The following is a 17,332-nucleotide window of genomic DNA, read 5'->3' on the forward strand; positions in this document are numbered from 1 at the left end:
CTTGTTGCTGCTGCTGTTGCCATTGCTGATTCAAATGCAAATATTGCTTTTCGTTTTCGGGCCTAGATTTGGGCCTAGCCAAAGTTTTCGCACGAGGAAACTTTTTGGCATCGTAGCCACACTGGAGAGAGTGGTCCTGGGCCAACTTTAAGCTCCAATAAGCCAAGGCAACTTTACGGTTTATTGCCATGTTTGTTTGTCAATCGTTTTGGGCTGAGGCAGGGAGCGCTGAGGAAAGAGCGAGGGGGCAGTGCCGACACTCAATCCGGGCATTCAATAGGCGCTCATTTTTCAAATCAAGTGAAGTGTGAATGAGCCAAGGAGCTCTCTACACGCTGGCCCAAAGGACCCTTAACAAATTTGCCCCAGTCCAAATGAAATGCCCCTGACGCCTCCATACAGCTTGGATTTCTTTTCTCTAAATAATTCAGAGAGGATTTCTCCTTATGTCGGTTAAATTTATTTATTCGTGTTTATTTAAATGTTTTGTAAACATGCATCAAAGCTTAAAATACTAGTTATAAATGTGTGTGTGTGTGTGTGTGTGTGTGTTCCTTATTCTATTGTATCTGTAAACACTATATAAAACGTACCTATAGATGTATGCATTTAAATATTGAAGTGTGTTTAAAAATGGATATATTTCGCAATGCTAAAAACTAAAATTTGGCTTAGTTCTCTGTTACTTTTCGCGTTCGAAAGAGCTCCTACGTCGGATTATTCAGTTATATCTTAATTATTCTTTATAATAAAATGCCGATGTGTGACGTGTGGATCTTTAAAATATTCACTAATACTAGAAATGCTTTCAACTGGTCTAAATGCAAATATTTTGTGGCAGTTTCTATGTACATTTCACCACGCAAATGCAATACTATTATCGAAGATATCGTAAGATTACTCGGGGAATATCGAACAATATATATGTGTGTGTGTGTGTGTGTGTTATATGGGGTGTAATATATATCATATGTTTTGTACAGTTAAAACGTATCCATATATAGAACGCATGTTAAACAGGCGCAGAGAACTTAGTGTTAAGCCTGGCAAAGAAAATACTTGGTTGGGAAATACCTGTAGGGGTAGGGTTATACTTGGGGAACAAATCTAGAAATTACTTTTTGGCATTTGCTCAATCAGTCTGGGGCCTCCTCACTTCTCGGCGCCACTCTGCATGGCCTTGCTCAGGGCGGATGCCAGTTGACTGAAGGACGGACGCTCCTTGGGATTGGCCAACCAACAGGATAGCTGAACACACAACAGACACATTAATTAGCATCTGTTCCCGTCACTGGATCAATGGCAACATCAAACACTCACCAATATCTCTTTGAGGCTGTCGGGCGTGGCCTCGGCCACCGTCCACTCCAAGGTGCCGGCCTGCGACCGCTGGATAACCTGCTCGCTGGTGAGCTCCTCCTGTGGCAGCTTGGTGGCCTGATTGAAGAGCTCCCACACCACCACGCCGTAGGCGAAGATGTCGCTCTTGGTGGTGTACTCATCCTCCTGGATGCACTCGGGCGCCATCCAGCGCACCGGAAGCAGTGTGTTCCTGTGCTTGTGGTACTCGCGGCTGTACTTGTCCTTGCACAGCGCCGGATAGGAGACCTTCACGATGAACTCGCTGGAAATGACACAATTGCGCGTGGCCAGATCCCTGTGGAAGAAGGACATCAGCACAGCTTAGTGGATAGCCCCTGGCTGTGGGATGGGAGTCTGCACTCACCTGTGTGTGCAGCGTGCCCGGTAGATGGCATCCATGCCGCGTGCAATCTGGTAGGCCACGGCCAGCACCTGGCTGGTGGTCAGTGGCGGCGGTGAGGAGGTGGCCGTGGCTGTGTTCACCTTGCCAGCGGTGGCCAAGAGGAACTGCTTGAGGTCGCCCCAGTCGGTGTACTCCAGGACCATGTAGTGGGGATCCTTCTCGCGGCACAGACCAAACAGACGGGCGACTCCCTTGTGGGAGATGCTGCGCAGCAGATCCAGCTGGCGACGGAACTCCTGGCACGCCTGCTCGTCCTTCACCTTGTTCAGCGCCTTGACCAGAACGAGCTGGTCGAGTGCCGACTGCTCGGGCTCCTCCTCCTTGATCTCCTCGATGTCGTCCATGGAGGTCTTCGAGCGTCGCTTCTCGTTCAGCGTGCTGAGGGTGGTGCTGCCGCTGCCGTTGCCACTGCCACTGCCACTGCCTCCACTTCCGTTCTCGCTGTTGCTGTGCTGCTTGTCAGTGTCCCCGTCCTTGTCCGACGTGGCGCTGGCCGCCACCAGGGATGCCTTCAGCTTGCCCACGAACACATCCCCGAACTCGCCGCGTCCAATCTGCAGGAGCTCGCCGAGGCCCGAGCGGGGCAGGACGAGCTGCTCGTAGACGGATTTCTTGGAGCCTCTCGACTGCTGGCTGCAGGCCGTGTCATCCGACTTCTGGGCATCTCCGTTGGACTTGGACTTGCCCTGGCTCTGGCCATTACGCTGCTTGGACGACAGGCACGGCTCCTGCTCCGATCCCTTGCCATTTGTGGTGGTGGCATCCGGCTGGTCGCCGCCAGCCTCCTTGATGCTGAGCTCGTTGAGGCGTGCCTTCCGCGCCTGCCGACGGTAGCGACACCACAGCATAAGGCCCACCACCAGCACAATGTATGCCAGGGCCACAGTCATCGTGATGAGCACAGCACGCGTGACCAGGAAGCCATCGCCGCCCGTCTCCTCGGGGGCAAAGCCATCGCCGGTGCTGCGCACCACCAGCTGCACATCCTCCCGCTTCAGGCCCGCACTGTTGCCGATGGTGCAGCCGTAGCTGCCCTCGTCCTCCACCTGAACATTGTGAATCTCCAGGGTGCCGTTCTCCAGGAAGCTGAACCGCTCGCGATCCGTGTTGTTCTCGCTGAGATACTTCAGGTCCTTGTCCCACTGAATCGTCGGCCGGGGATCCCCAATGGCCTGGCAGTGCATCGCCACAGTGCCCTGCTCCGTGGTCTCGATGGGTCCCTCCGGCGGCACACTGAACTTGGGTGTGACCACCACATTGATGGCCACCGTGGCATTGATCTGGCCCTGACTGCTGCTGGCCAGGCACGTGTAGTTGCCCCGATGCTCGGCCCGCACATTTCGAAAGATGAGCGTCCCATTGATGTCCACCTCCACCTGGTCGGGCAGCGAGCTGTTCCCAGCGCCATCCTGGATGGAAATGGAGCGCCAAGTGCGACGATTAGTAAACAGTTTCCACGCTGCTCGTTCGATGAGTTTTTCATCAAAAATTCAACAACAAAATGGAGCGCAGCTCAACGTTTGTTTTGGACCAAATGAAAAAACAAATTCTGATGAAAGGTCCTGGTCCTGGTCTCTCTTTTCTCTTTCGAATAGACAAACAGTTGGCAAAATTGGCTGGCCATCGGCAACAGCAGGCAGCAAATTGAATGTGCCCATGGGTGGAGGAGGAGGAGGAGGAGGTTATCTGGTGTTTAGGCCAGATAGAATCCATGGACTGGATCGAGTTTTGCATATGAAATGGTGGGATTCGTTGCGAAATGTTTGCCCAGCGGCGCGTTGCGCGTCGGAATGGGTGTGTGTGTGTGTGTGTGCACTCAAAATGAAGTGCATGCCACAGAGAGAGAGACAGAGAGAGAGAGAGAGAGGGAGAGGACGCCCCACCATTGAGTACTCACCCTTTGCCATTGCACTTGGGGCGGCGGTGTGCCCTGTGCCTTGCAGTGCACCTTGGCCACGGCTGCGTCCAGCTCGAGATTCTTCGATGTGGGCTGCGGCATGAACTTTAGCTGCTCGACGACCTCCAGGATGCCGGGGGAGGAGTTGAGCGGCGCATGGCCCTCGAGCTGCAGCTGGCACTGGTACTGCCCCGCATCGCTGGCAATGATGCTGCCAAAGCTGAGGGTGCCGTTCTGCTTGTGCAGCACCAGGCGGCCGTCCTCGCGCAGCAGCGCCTCCTTGCCAGAGTCGTGGGTGTGTCCGGGCATGGGAATGGCGCCACCGAGCTCCACGTGACGCAGCAGCTTGCCGTCCTTGCGCCAGCGGAGTTGTATGCGTTGGTTCTGCAGCTCGGCGGGCAGCTCGTACAGGCAGCTGAGAGCGGCAGGATCGCCCTCTTTGATGAGCAGCTGGCCAGCGGGTCCCTGGACAATGCGCAGATCCTCGGGCGCAGGGGACAGGGCCTGCTCCAGGCCACCAGAGCCGCCCCGCTTGCCGCGGCACAGGAAGGTCTGCTTGCTCCAGGACTCGGGCAGCTTCTGGTTCTTCTTCAGCAGCCGCGGCAGACACTTGATGTTCGCCTGGTAGACATAGCCCTGCTTGCTCATCACCCGACCCGCCGCATTCGAGGCAGTGCAGCGGTAGAGGCCATCGTCGGAGGCACTCGGCTGACGCACCAGCAGCCGATGCTGCTCCAAGTGGACATTGCCCCAGCTGCTCAGCCTGGCGCTGTCGCGGTACCATTCGATCTGCAGCGGCTCGTCCCCGGAGGCGCCCTCCACGTGGCACTTGAGCAGCAGCTCGTTCCGATTGCTGCCCAGCAGCTGCACGCTGGCCGACTCCAGATCTGAAACGGGGATAGACAGCGAGATGGCAACGATCAATAAGTGACTGCGAGTCGGGTTTCCCCCCTAAGCCTTGCGTTCAGACTGTTGGAATTCCATAAATATGCACGGCATATCCGGAAGATGCATAAATTTCAACTTAATGCGCTACAATTTCAGTTCTCTTGCTGTTTGCAGTTCTTTTCGCTTCTTTTTTCCGTTCAGATGTTTCCCTTTTGCATTTCTTGCTGCATTTAAGTGCATTTTAGCGTCAGTTCTGGGCGGAACATGACGCTCCACCACTCGGCTCGACTCGGTTCCTGCAATCTTAAAGGTGGCAGAGGAAGCATAAATTGAACTGTCAGTCAGTCAGTGAGCGAGTGAGAGGCTGGGGTTGTGGCAGAGGCAGAGGCACCACTGAGGGTCGTGTCTACTCTTGCACCTTTATGCATGTAAATGCTCATATGTGGCAGCAAAGTTCTCGCCACTGCTCCATGCATCCACTCAGACAGAGCAGACGGGTGGCACGAAACGGTACTTGCAACAATTGCTGCATGAGAAAAGACTTTTGTGGCAAGAGCGGTGGAAAAAAACGCTGAAAAGAAAAGCATTCAGCAGAAGGCAAGAAGAAAACAAAACCCAAAAGGGGGCAGAGGAATATGCTAGGGTTTAATTTATGTTTTAGTGGCAGCTCAAGGCGCAAGGGGCGTGGTCGCTCAGGTTGCAGACACACACACACACACACAGTCAGCGTAGAGTTGATGCCCCCTGGCTGTGTTCCGTATCTGTGCCTCGCCATCGCATCTCTCTGGAAAACCTGGACAACCTGGACAACCTGCCATGGCCATGGCTGCAGCCTCCACATTGTGGCAATGTGCATGGCAGATACTTTTGTATCTCCGGGTGATAATTGTCAATCGCCGCGAGCTCTCATTTGTGCTCGCGGATAATTTATTCAAATGATATTTTCCTCTGCAGTTTTTTTATCTACTGGATGGTGGCAGGGATGCCTCTTCCCCTCTGTATGATGTATGTTTTATGGATATTTCTTCTGGCCTATCTGAATGTTTGCCAGGTCTGCTGACTGCTGACTGCTGACTGCGGTTGGAAAACACAAATTTACATATGCACATAAATCTTGTTTCGGGTGGGGCAGGGGCTCCGACTCCTCTGGTTTCCGACTCTGTTTGCCCAGCGACAGCCGAGGAGTCCCGGACACAACAAAAAATCCCTCTAAATATTTGTAGACACTTATTTGGAGGGAAAGAAAAACAAGCTCAACCAAAATACGAAGCGACAGACAGCAACAACTCAATAAACAGAGACAGAGCCCTGTGTCTTGGGTCTCCAGGTCTCCGGGTGCCAGTACGGGTCCATCTTCTTCTCCGTCGAGGAAGTGTCAAAAGTTTCAAATGTATGTGTATATATCTGTGTTTGTATTTGCTCTGTGTGTGTGTGTGTGTGTGTTTTGGGGTTGGGGAAAGGCAGCGGCACGTCCGTCAACATTCCATTGAGTCGGCCTGTGGCATAAACTTTTGGTATATGTTACGACCAGAACGACAGTAGAGAGTGAACTAATTGGCACTTAGACAGCCAGCCAGAGCCCAGGGCAGAGCCAACGAAAGTATCTAATGGATGGATGAATGGATGCATGAGATGCCATGCGATTGAATGGTAAAAGTGGCAGGTGAAGTGGCCCCACAGATACATCAAGAAAAGTGCCTAGTGGCTGCGTAAGCTGAAAATCTGTGAAATCTGAACCGAAAGGAGCTGTGGAAGCCATCACATGTGTGTAGCGAGTAAGAAATGGTTTTTTGATTCATTTTTGATCACAAAGTGTTGGCTGGGCTTCCTTTTGTTTCCCACTTCCAGCGCTCTAGTTCCATCTGGGATGGAGTTGTGGCGAGGTTGAGGGTTCGTGGACCCCGTCTAACTGTAACTCAAATTAGAACGGCCGTTGCATGCCGCTCGCTAATTAATGAGCGTCGCCTCATTAGAGCAGCGTCAGCGACTCCAGCGAGCATGGGAGAGCGAGGCAACTCCCAGATCTTTTGACACCTACACCCCTCACAAAGTCATGTGCAGGGCGGGGGACTGCGCGGCCATCATTCACACGTTGAACGTGTGCAGCTCGAGGTAAACATAGAGAAGCAGCACAGAGAAAGACATGAAGTAAGGCAACATCGCCTTCGGCTGGATGGCTGGTGGCTTCGAAACAAAATAAATTTGTTAAACTTTTTCCGCTGAGGCTGGCTGAGGCATAAACCACAAAAGGCTGTAAACAAATGGCAGGCCGGGCTGGGCCTTAGCTCTGGAATGTCCGGGAATGGGGCACAGCGACAGAGCAGAACAGAACAGAACAGAGACGAAAGACCCGAGACCCATACAAAAAATAGACGCAAAGTAAACGCGCGCCCGAGTAAACAGAGTGGAAGTAAATGTCGAAAGAGGGGCAGAGGGGCTTGCGGCATGGGGCAGGGGCAGTGGCAGCAGCAGAATTATAGATATAGAAATTGACAGTTGCCGGGAGTCGGTTTTGCTTTTGGGTACCAGATCGGCCCTTATCGATGCCGCCCTCCCTCAAGACGCTGAATAAGTGTGCCGACTGGGTCTTATGCCATCAGAATTCAGAATGTAGGCGAGTTCCTTCAGCAGCGATAAGATAGGAGCTACGAGTTTTGTTAGTTTTCGACCCTGCATTCGCTGCACTTTTACCACTGCCTTTTCCGTGAAAATATAATTAATTGATAATCATAGATAGATTATTTCGCTTGATGTGCTGGGTCTGGACTCCAGGTCGAGTGGAGATGTATTCAGTGCTGTCATACACCAAGTGGAGGGTGAAGGGTGTAAAGAGAGAGCCCATAGAAGTGGACGATGGACTGTGAAGTGGCCGGCAGTAATTGTGGATCGTTAATGGACTCGTGCAGCAGCGCAGAGCCTCCACTCCACTCCAATGCACTTCAATTGATTTTCGAGCAAATCGGCTTACAAGTTATTGACCCATTTAACAAATTGGCGCAGCAGTTCAGTCTCGAATTCAAGCATTTGTGCAACTATTAGCCAAAGATACGATTCGACTGTTGACGTTGAACCGACTGATTCATCAACTGATTTCAATATCAATGAATATTTGCCTTGCCTTGGCTGCTCCTCCTTTTCTCTCGACCATTTGCTGTGCTAATTTATGGCCACGACTGGCCGCAGAATCATCTATTCTGTGATAGCTTTGCGGGGCTTTCCTCTGTGCGTTATCATCCGATCTTTAATTAAAGTTGGCCAGTCGCTGGCACAGCTCCACCCCACCGTGCCTGGCCATACCCAAACAGTTTTCAAATTAAAACGTTAAACATTCGATTATCGCACATTGTCGTTCCCTTGGTTCTTCACATACAGTTCGAGTATCTTCCTGCAGAGGTATGTCCCAAAGGGGGTTCAAGGGATACGTGAAAGGAAGAGCCCAAAGGGGTCTTAGGATTTTCTACACCAAGCGCTGGGAAAGAGTGAACATAATGGAGTTAGAGATACTTTCATGCATGTCCCACCGCTGCACATAAACAGCTCTTGCTCTTGGCATATTAGTTCCCCCCTTTAGCTCTGCCACATCTTGACTACGCTCCTGCTCGCAGCTTCGCCCCCCGCCATTGCAATGGCCAAAAGTTGCTAATGATCAACTCGTGTAACAGCAGAGGAAAAGCCAAAAGTAAAATAAATGTTCCGAAAAACAAAAAAGAAACGGGCAGAAAAAAAAGTAAAAACCAGAAATTTAGACAGAGACAGAGCTGGAGTACATCAGAGGGAGACAGAGCAGGAGAGCGCGCCAAAAAGTTGACTACAGTTTCTGCTTCCACACCAGCCCTATATCCAGTGTCTGCCTTGCCTTCATCGAGCGCGAGCTCGTCCTCATCGTCCCCTTTAATGTTCTCTCCGAGCTCGGGCTCGTAAAATTTTATGCGTTTTTCCGGCATTCACAGAATGAAAATTATCCGGTTCTGCCCCGGCACAGACCGGCACCCCCATATCTCGACACCGACTTGCCGGCAAACTGCAGTCAACTTGAACTTGGCTCTGGCGCACAGATACACCACAGAGGAGCAGCAGCAGGAGCAGCAGCAGCAGCAGCAGCAGCAGCTATATCCCAGACGTAGCTGTCTCTGTGTGTTGTGGGGGTGTTGTTCTGCTGATTTGAGGGTTGCTTTTGTCCTGTCCTGTCCTGTCCTGTGCCACCCTCTCCCGTCTGTCTTTGCATTTTGTTTGGTTTTTATGACTTTGCTGTTGGCTGTTGGTTGCCATTGTTGCTGCTGTTACTCCACGCTGCCGCCTGTGCTGCTGCTGCTGCTGCCATTTCTCATTTTATGTTTATGTTTCGTGTTAATGTTGCATTTCATTTCCATGTACATTTCAGCATTTCTCTGCTCAGCTGTTCAATGCCCAGTCCTGACTGTATCCTGGCTCTGTATCCCTCGCTGCCAGAGTCCAACAACCCCTTTTGGACTGTGCAAATGTTTGGAATGCTTCTCCCCCACGGCTGGCAGTTGTCTGGCTTGGGTCTGGCTCCTGGCTCTTGGCTGGCCTGGCTACTGTTTCTGTCTAGATTCTGGTTCTTGGTTGTTTTTCGGGTTCGCTGCTGCTGTCTGCCTAATTCCTTCCAGTCATCAGTTAGTGCCGCGGCAGTGTCAGGCATTTTTCTACGATTTTCGCATATAGTTTGAATAACTTTTGCGAGCTTATAGGACTGGCGTTTCAATTTACATTTAGTTTTAGTTTATTCCATTAATTTGGGAGTCTTTCCTATCAGATTTGTATCTACTTATAGGAGTAACCATCTAGATTCTAGAGCATCAGTTATTCGTTAGGTTTTCCCCCTGAAACTATCAAAGTTTTTCCCTTTTGTTTGTTCTCGAATCTGTTCAATGTTGCAAGCGAAAATGTCACTTTTCTTGCGCTTAATTGAACATTTATATCCAGCGGATAGATGGCACCAACGGATGGCAAAGACAGCCAGACAAAAGGAGCCTGGGAATGAGTAGAGAAACGATTACGAACCGCCCGATGGGAGGTGGAGCATCATTCAATGCATATTTTAATAGTTTTTTGTCTGCTGCTTGGAAATTATGAGATTGATAGAGGCACGGGCAGGGGGTGTAATCACATAACCCACTTAGTTTCAGCTGGCGCCAGCCAGCAGCCACCAGCCAGCAGCCAGCAGCCACCAGCAAGACTTCCTCTGGCCCAGTCCTGGCCCACTCCAATGGCCATTTCCCGCTGCCTTTCAACAGCAGATGGAGCCCAGAGGGTGCAGCAGTAGCAATTAAAATCAACTCCCAAAACTACAAATTAATTAGTTAATTAATTAGCTAAAAACACTTGAGATAGAGCACTATAAATAGCTGCAGCTGAATGGATGGATGGGAGTTCCGCATCCACTTGCCGGCATCCTCTTCTCTCTGTCTCTCTGCTGGCTGTTGGCGGCTTTGATCACAACTCGAATGCCGTGCCAGTGCTGACAGCAGAGCTCTGCCAGCCACCAGCTACACCATCTACACGATCTATACGATCGCACAGGGGGCACACATGCAGTCCAGATTGTGCATAAAAACTTTCGTTTTGTTTACACGGCAAAGGGATGGAAGCCAGCAGCCTGGCTATAGACACTCCCCTCGCAGCGGGTCGGAGCGGGAGTTGTTTGTTAAATTTATGCATTTTTCTGCTTAAAGGCAAATGCAACTAAATGAACATCAATCACGTGAGGCCGCCGCTGCCGCCCAGTGCTGGCTGCTGCTGCTGCTGGTTCCACTCGTTCAACTTCTTCACTGGCTGCGTTGCATGCTCCACTGCCTTGGACTGCATTCTGCTCACTGCAGTGCACTTCCTGTGGCCCCCCGACGCAGGCACATCAAAACTTTCGCTGTTTGCTTTTTATCTTTCATCAGTTGCAAGGAGCACGAGAACGAGTATCTCTGCCACTGCCTCTCTGCCCTTGCCTTTGCCTTTGCTTCGGTTGCAGTTTTTATGCCTCTTTACCTTTGTCTGGCTTGTGGTTAGCTCCGATCTAAAGAGTGGATAGTGTGGGCTTGGGAAGGGCATGGCCACTGGTGGATGGTGGCTGGAATGCCATTTAAGGCCCAGCATTAATCAAATTAATTTGCCTCGTAGTTGCTTTGTTTAAGCGACAGCTACGAGCATTGATGGCTGCAAGGACTACTCACATATAACGCTCAATTTGGCCGGTGGTGAAGCCTCTCTGGCGCCGCTGGCCAAGCTGGTGGCAATGCACACATAATCGCCGACATCCTCCTCCCGCTGCACCGCCTCGATATGCAAATGTGAGCCAGTGCGGTATACACGCTTGTCATACGCAATCTCACGACCTGAAAAGTGCATAGAAATCGAATTAGCATATTCAGAAGTGAATATGGTGAAGTGGATGGCCATTCTCACCATTGTGCAGCCATTCGTAGTGCAAATAGCTGGAGGGATCCGTCGCCTCGCAGTCAAAGTCAACGGCCTCGTTCTCCACAATGGACTGACTCTGTGGCAATCGAACGAAGCGCGATGTGTTCGCCTCTGCCCAGCCAGGAGCTGCAATTGTTTTCAAATAAAAACGATGCAGAATTAGTTAAAAGTTGAAACAATTTACAATTTACATGAAAAAAAGAGTTTCCTTCCAATTAACAAACAGCAACACCAAAAAACCCAGCACTAAGCCTAATTGCACATAATTAAAGCGTTTAAAACGTATTACTGAGCGCTTAAGCTGCTTAAATAACAGTGTTTAAGGTGAATGTAATTTTGTTGAGCGCAAAAAAAGGGGAGCAGCAACAAAAAAGCGAAAAAAGATTAAACAAAATGCCAAAATGCTACATCCGAGGGTTCAATACTCTGCCAAATTATAGGGAAAGTAAACACTAATCATAAGCTCCTTCAAGCATTCACATGTTCCTTTTTGTTGACTAAAACTTGCATGAAATTTCTGCATTTTCATGGCAAGTTCTGTATGCAGTTCTCTATGAAGCTACTCCCATAAGCCCTAAAGAAATCCTTAGGTTCTATCATATTTCTGGTAGAAGCCAGAATGCCCGTTGTTAGCAGAGCATTTGCCACACGCACACATCATGGCAATGGCTTCCACGCTCCATGGCTGCGTATGGTCAAAAAATAAAATAAAATAACCAAAAACATTTACAGATCACGGCCTGTGTGCCAACATAATTAAAAGCCAGGCGAGAGGGACTACGCACTCGCATGCAAAAAGTATAAATGAGAGCTGCACATACGAGTCTGAATGTACAAAGGGAAAATGTGTTTTTATTTATTTTATTATGCATTTTTTTAAATATTTCTTTGTCTGATTATTTACTCGCATATTGAATCAACAGCCACAAAAATGCAATTTATGGGAATTGTCCTGCGGGGGTGCTGCGAGGAGCGTCCGAAAACACGTTTAAATGTTAATGGGATTACTTAATGAGCCAGAAATGAAATGCATCAAAAGAATTGGTATATAAAGGTGGGGAATTAAGCGGCCACAACTTTTGGGGAGGCGCCACCGGCACATCACCTGCAGCAGCCGCAACAGCAGCCACAGCAGAGGAGCGTCATTCAGCATCCCTCAGCTAAAACGCCAAGCAATTCAAAAGCAATTATTCTTGATTACGGGTTTTGGGAGAAAACAGCGAGGAGAACTACAAAACGGCAACCATTATATTTGGCCACTAATTGGAGCAATTTGAGACAACACCTCAGATTGTGGGGGCCACAAAGCAAAAGGCTCAGACTCAAGCGGAGACCCAGACCCAGAACGAGACCGAGGAACCACGACCACGACCACGACAAGGAATCAATAAGCAGACACACGGAAACACACACCAGCAACAACATCATTAAGGCAGTTGGAGTCGAGTCGAATCGAGTCGTCGAGTCTCTGTTGTGGGGCCACAGCGGTGTATTATGTATTCAGATGCCAGTCACATAGCCTGGCGACGTGTTATGATACAAGCGAGCGAGTGCCCCAATGGCAGTTGGTCCCTGGTCCCTGGTCCCTGGTCTGGGTCCCTCTGTGCGTGCGAGTCGCATCGATTTAATTTGCTGTGCAGAAAACAAGTTGGCAAGTTCCCTCCACTGCCCCAAACTGCGGGGCAGTTGCTGGGCGTCGATTAAAGAAATATGCGCCCCCCTCCGCTCGGCTCCAGCGTTGATTGCGCTGACGAGGGACCACTGCGTGAGGGGGGAAAGCAACAAAAAGTGTTGATGCTGCAGACAGAGACCAAGAGGACACACTGAGCGCAAAATAAGAGCTACATTTTGTGTCTCTTTGCAAAGAAGAATTCCTAAAATGCCATTGCAATGCGTGAAATGATAATCTTAAGCGATTAAGAGGGATAAGCCCATGCTGCCTTTTCCATGTTGTGCGATTTTTACCTGCCTCACTCAGGCAGGGTATTTACTTTTCTCGCAGTGCACAGGCGAGAGCAGCGGGTAGTCCATCGCACCAGCGACTGGCCATCCCATCTTGATCTGTCCATATAGTAGCTGCCTTTCTCCTCCAACTGTGCTCCCTCGCCCCCTCTGTGTGTGATAATTAGTTCGTTTGTTTGGCTCAAATAACCGAAATCAGCAAGTCAGCAGACGAAGACCCAGACCCAGACCCTCTGCTGATTCTGCTCCTGCTCGTCAGCTTCAGCATCAGCATCTTCTGCTTCAGATTCGTATTCAGACTCAGATTCAGTTTGAGTTTAAGATACACATTCAACTGCCACAAATTGTGCGGCAACATTTGTCGATTAAGCACAATGAATGCGAAATATTGTTGTAATAATCTGGAGTCCCACTGTGGCATCGCCACTTGAACTTGCCCCAGCCCCAGCACCACTCCCCATGGGTGGTGGCGTTTTGATTTGATTTCACTCGAGTGGGGGGGAACGATATAGAAGACAGCCAGAGATGTTGGCTGGTAGATGGCAGATGGAGTAACGAAACTGAACTGTCACTCTGGAATCTGTGGCATTTGTCTGGGAAGACCTTTATCCAGGGGGGAAACTGCAAGTCAACATGGGAACGAAAACGGGGGAAAATGGAAATGCGGAAACTGCGTCTGACAATTGCCCGTCAAAAAGTTTGATCTGGGGCTCTGTCCTTTGGGGGAGGTGAAAGAAAGGAGGTTTTCGTTTCGTTTCATAAGGGATTCCGTTCCTCCAACTGCTAATCATTCTCGGCTCAGCGAGTTCTTTCCTAAACGAACTTCCATCTGAGACTGTGGCCCGTCTGATTTCTTGCAATTATGAGAGCGAGCGCTCTCGAGTGAACTTTCAACTTGAAGGCTTTAAGGTTGCTCGGGATGCAGACAGGCAGCTGTGGGAGTGGGGGTGGGGGTGGGGAGTGGGAGTGGCATTGGAGTGGCAGGAGAGTTGAGTTGTAGCTGCCACAGCTGCCCTGGCTGGGCTGGGCATGTTGCATGCAGCATTTTGCATGCTTGAATAACAAATTATGACTGCCACACAAAAGGAACTCACACACACAGCCAGAGCCAGAGCCAGAGCCAGCGCCAGCGCAGGGAGACGGAGAGACAGGACAGCCATGGCATATTATTTGCCATACAAATAATGGACCGACCGACCGTTGCACAGATTTTGAAATATGGTATATGGCCAGCCCCGGCCTCCTCCCTCCCTCTCTCTCTCTCTCACTCTCTTTCCCTGTCTGTCGTCTGTCGTCTGGACGGGGACGCCTTTTGTTTGCGGCTGTTTGCCTTTGTGCTACTTAACCGTCAGCCGTCCGCCGTCCGCCGTCTGCAGTTCCCTCCAAGGACCTCAGCTGGCATACACAAGTGTGCGTGTGCGTGTGTGTGTGCCTCTTGAGATCCCTCTGCTCACATGATCCTTGCCATAAACTATATTTGATTAGCTGAAATTCGGGCATTGCCTGTTCTGTCCCACTTCAAGTGGCCAAGGCACAGATCCTTGCCCGCCTGTCATGTCCTTTACTTCGAATGAGCTGCTGTTTGGTTTCTTCTGTTTGCCCCAGGACTTCTTTATTTTGGGTCTCACAAGTATGCCAGCTCCCGCTGCTCCTCGCTTTGAACATGAAAGAAAGACTCTTGCCACAGCCACAGCCACAGCCACTCCTGTCCGGCTTCTAATTGAGTCATTTTGCACGCCGCCTCTGCCATTCAGAATTCAATTGTAGAATGCAGATACAAAGGCGAGCCAGGCACCATGGTTACCCTGGCAGCCCACCCAGAACTGGCAGCTGAGGCTGGGATACGGGGTTTCCATTCGGAAACAGCTCGCAAGACTCTATGGAAATGAATCCTTTGAAGTTCTCTCTGTACGTCTATTAATGCAATTTACCAGTTCCAAACATCAAAACAACTTTGACAAGCATTGAGCACAGAGCACCCCCAATGATTTGCAATTGAATCTTGATGGCATTTGTCAGGGATTACCCCAGTGGACACTTACCCATCAAAGCGCTCGCCAGGATGCAGATCCAGATCATCATCATCATCACATCCATATCCATGTTTGTGCTCCTTTATCGCTCGCTCTCTCTTCCTTTCTGGCCAATTAGCGGGGGATTCTCGCACTCACACGCACTCGAGTCACACTCACGAATCGGATTGAGGGGTATTTATTATATGCTGACAATTCAATCCGTTGATACAGCCAGGCGACTATCCAGCGGCTCAGTGGGAGTGCTTCGGGTTGGGGTATGGAGTGTTGCTGCCAAGTAAGTGCCGGGCCACTCGAAAATCCACTCAACGCATTTGTAAATATTCAATATTTGGTTGCCAGACGACTGCGACTGCGACTGCAGATGACAGCGACGAGTCCAATTGCTGACTGCCCTTTTCGTAGGAGCTGTGTATATGCCGGGTTGGGTTGGGTTGGGTTTGGTTTGGTTTGGTCTTTTTATGTTTACTGTGGACACTCAAATTAAATTGCTATTTACATAGCTGGAACGCATGAAATGCATTTATCAACGAACACACGGTGAGGCGACTCAAAGAGATACGCCACTTGCCGTGTCGGTGTCGGTGTCTGTGTCTGTGCCTGTCTGTTGGTTTCTTGTTGTTGGTTTATGTTTCGTTTCGTGGTTACTATTTTTTGTGTTATCAGTGCCTAGATTGACAAGCGACAAGCGACAAGCGACCGGGGGCAGGCAGAGAGACGGAGTTGCACTTCACTAACAGTTTACGGATACACCGATACGGATACGCCGACAAAGACGGGCATCTAGATACACAAAATGCACTGCAAGACGGACCGGGAGTTCAATTACCCAGGGAATGATGCGAACCGATACCAATTCCAAGACGAACCGAACAGAGCGCAGCAAATCAACTTAATTTGTATCCCAAAGAGACTGCCAGAGGAGTATTGTGTTGTGCATCTGCTGCATCCTTGGCACTGGGCAACGAAACTCGAAATGAACCGGCTTTTGGTGGGTGATTTTGCCTGCTTCCCCGCTGCCCAACGTTTTCTCGGGAAAGGGGGTTTTTCGAGTTATCTGTACGGAACGAAAGCGAAACACGGAACAGCCAACAGCCAACCGCTTGCGCCGACAGTCGGTATCGAAATGGCTTGCCTGCCGGCTGAAACTCCATTCTGTTCCCTGTTTTGTACGTGCAAGTACGTGTGCTGCTTTACTCTTTCTTCTACGGCATATACGTATGTAAACAGAGACTGTAATATAGTAGAGTAGAAGAACAGAAGATAACGACAGTGTGCGTGGGAGCTTGTTTATATCTGTTTGCTATAACAGAGTAAATTGGTTGAGCAACCCAAATCCACACTTATATCTATGTATATCTATAAAACAAATAAAATATAATCCAAATCGGACCAGTCTATGGTCAAATAAGTAAATCCAAGAGACATAACGATTCCTGGTTCCTAACAGACTCTGTTAATTCCATTTTATGTTACGAATTTCGTGGAGAGAAAAGAGAGAACTTAAAGAAAACTGGGCACAGTGTAAACTTATGCGTGCAAACCAGTATTTCTTGCCTGTTTGGGCAGTGTTGCTGTGCAGCTGAAGCTGCGCGCCAATACAGTTTGAATTTGAAACAGATTTTCGGGGATTTGAACACCTAACAACTTGACCTGCTTTGATGGAAAAGTTCTGTAAAGAAGTTCTTAGTATTAATTCGCACTTTTAATATTGATACGAGGAGATAATTAATAGACTTTTTTCATGTTTCTCGAATGTATTAAAAATCAATCCGATGCACGTCACTTATTCATTTGTTCATCATTTGTGAATTTATTTACTCTAAATGCTATTCAAAGTTTGATTGAAACGAGGGATTTCCTTGTGCTATCAGCTGGCAGTAATCAACCAAGAGTCGCTGGGCAATCATCGCTGGATCATTTTCGACCTCCTCCTGCTGTGGTTTCTCCCTCATTTTAAATCCAAACAATAATGCTCCTTAATGACCCAACCAGTGGCAGCACATACCGTGGGGGGGATGGCGCGGACTAGATAGTGTCAGTGTGCAGAGGGGTGGGTGGGCAGGCGGAGGGGATGGGAATATCCATTGGTTGCTTGCTGCTTTTACGAGCACAGACGCACACGCTTGGTAGAAACTGCAAGAGGCTTCCGGCCGAGACACCCGAGGAGCTACTGTGCGTGAGCCTCTGCCTGTGTGTGCTTTCCATTTTATAGTTTTCCGCTTGTTTTTTTACGAGGCCTTTCAACTCCCCTCCCCTGCTTGCCATGGAAATGGAAAACAAAAACCCAAAACCCACACAAAAAACAATTGCAGCAGATCCTTTTGGGCGCGCAGCGGCGCTGACTGACATCCA

The 17,332-nt window shown here is 49.6% G+C and overlaps 1 protein-coding gene across 1 annotated transcript; it reads right to left on the reverse strand.

Moving 5' to 3' along the window:
* Positions 1-447: 447 nt before the first annotated feature.
* Positions 448-15,812, reverse strand: LOC117890504 (tyrosine-protein kinase-like otk). The gene is made up of 7 exons (XM_034795399.1): positions 14,987-15,812; positions 10,968-11,108; positions 10,736-10,897; positions 3,663-4,549; positions 1,727-3,174; positions 1,321-1,657; positions 448-1,248 (listed from the first exon to the last, which is right to left on the reverse strand). The coding sequence occupies exons 1-7, from the start codon at positions 15,045-15,047 to the stop codon at positions 1,153-1,155; spliced, it is 3,132 nt and encodes a 1,043-aa protein (XP_034651290.1). The 5' UTR covers positions 15,048-15,812; the 3' UTR covers positions 448-1,152.
* Between the last annotated feature and the right edge of the window lie 1,520 nt (positions 15,813-17,332).

This window comes from Drosophila subobscura, chromosome E, assembly GCF_008121235.1.
Source record: "Drosophila subobscura isolate 14011-0131.10 chromosome E, UCBerk_Dsub_1.0, whole genome shotgun sequence".
Classification (NCBI taxonomy): Eukaryota; Metazoa; Arthropoda; class Insecta; order Diptera; family Drosophilidae; genus Drosophila; species Drosophila subobscura.

Coding starts and splice junctions, on each gene's coding strand:
- LOC117890504 (XM_034795399.1), bottom strand. CDS start 15,047: ATGGATATGGATGTGATGATGATGATGATCTGGATCTGCATCCTGGCG. Junction 10,898..10,967: donor CTACGAATGGCTGCACAATG/GTGAGAATGGCC, acceptor TGCACTTTTCAG/GTCGTGAGATTGCGTATGAC. Junction 4,550..10,735: donor GGCCAAATTGAGCGTTATAT/GTGAGTAGTCCT, acceptor TCCCCGTTTCAG/ATCTGGAGTCGGCCAGCGTG.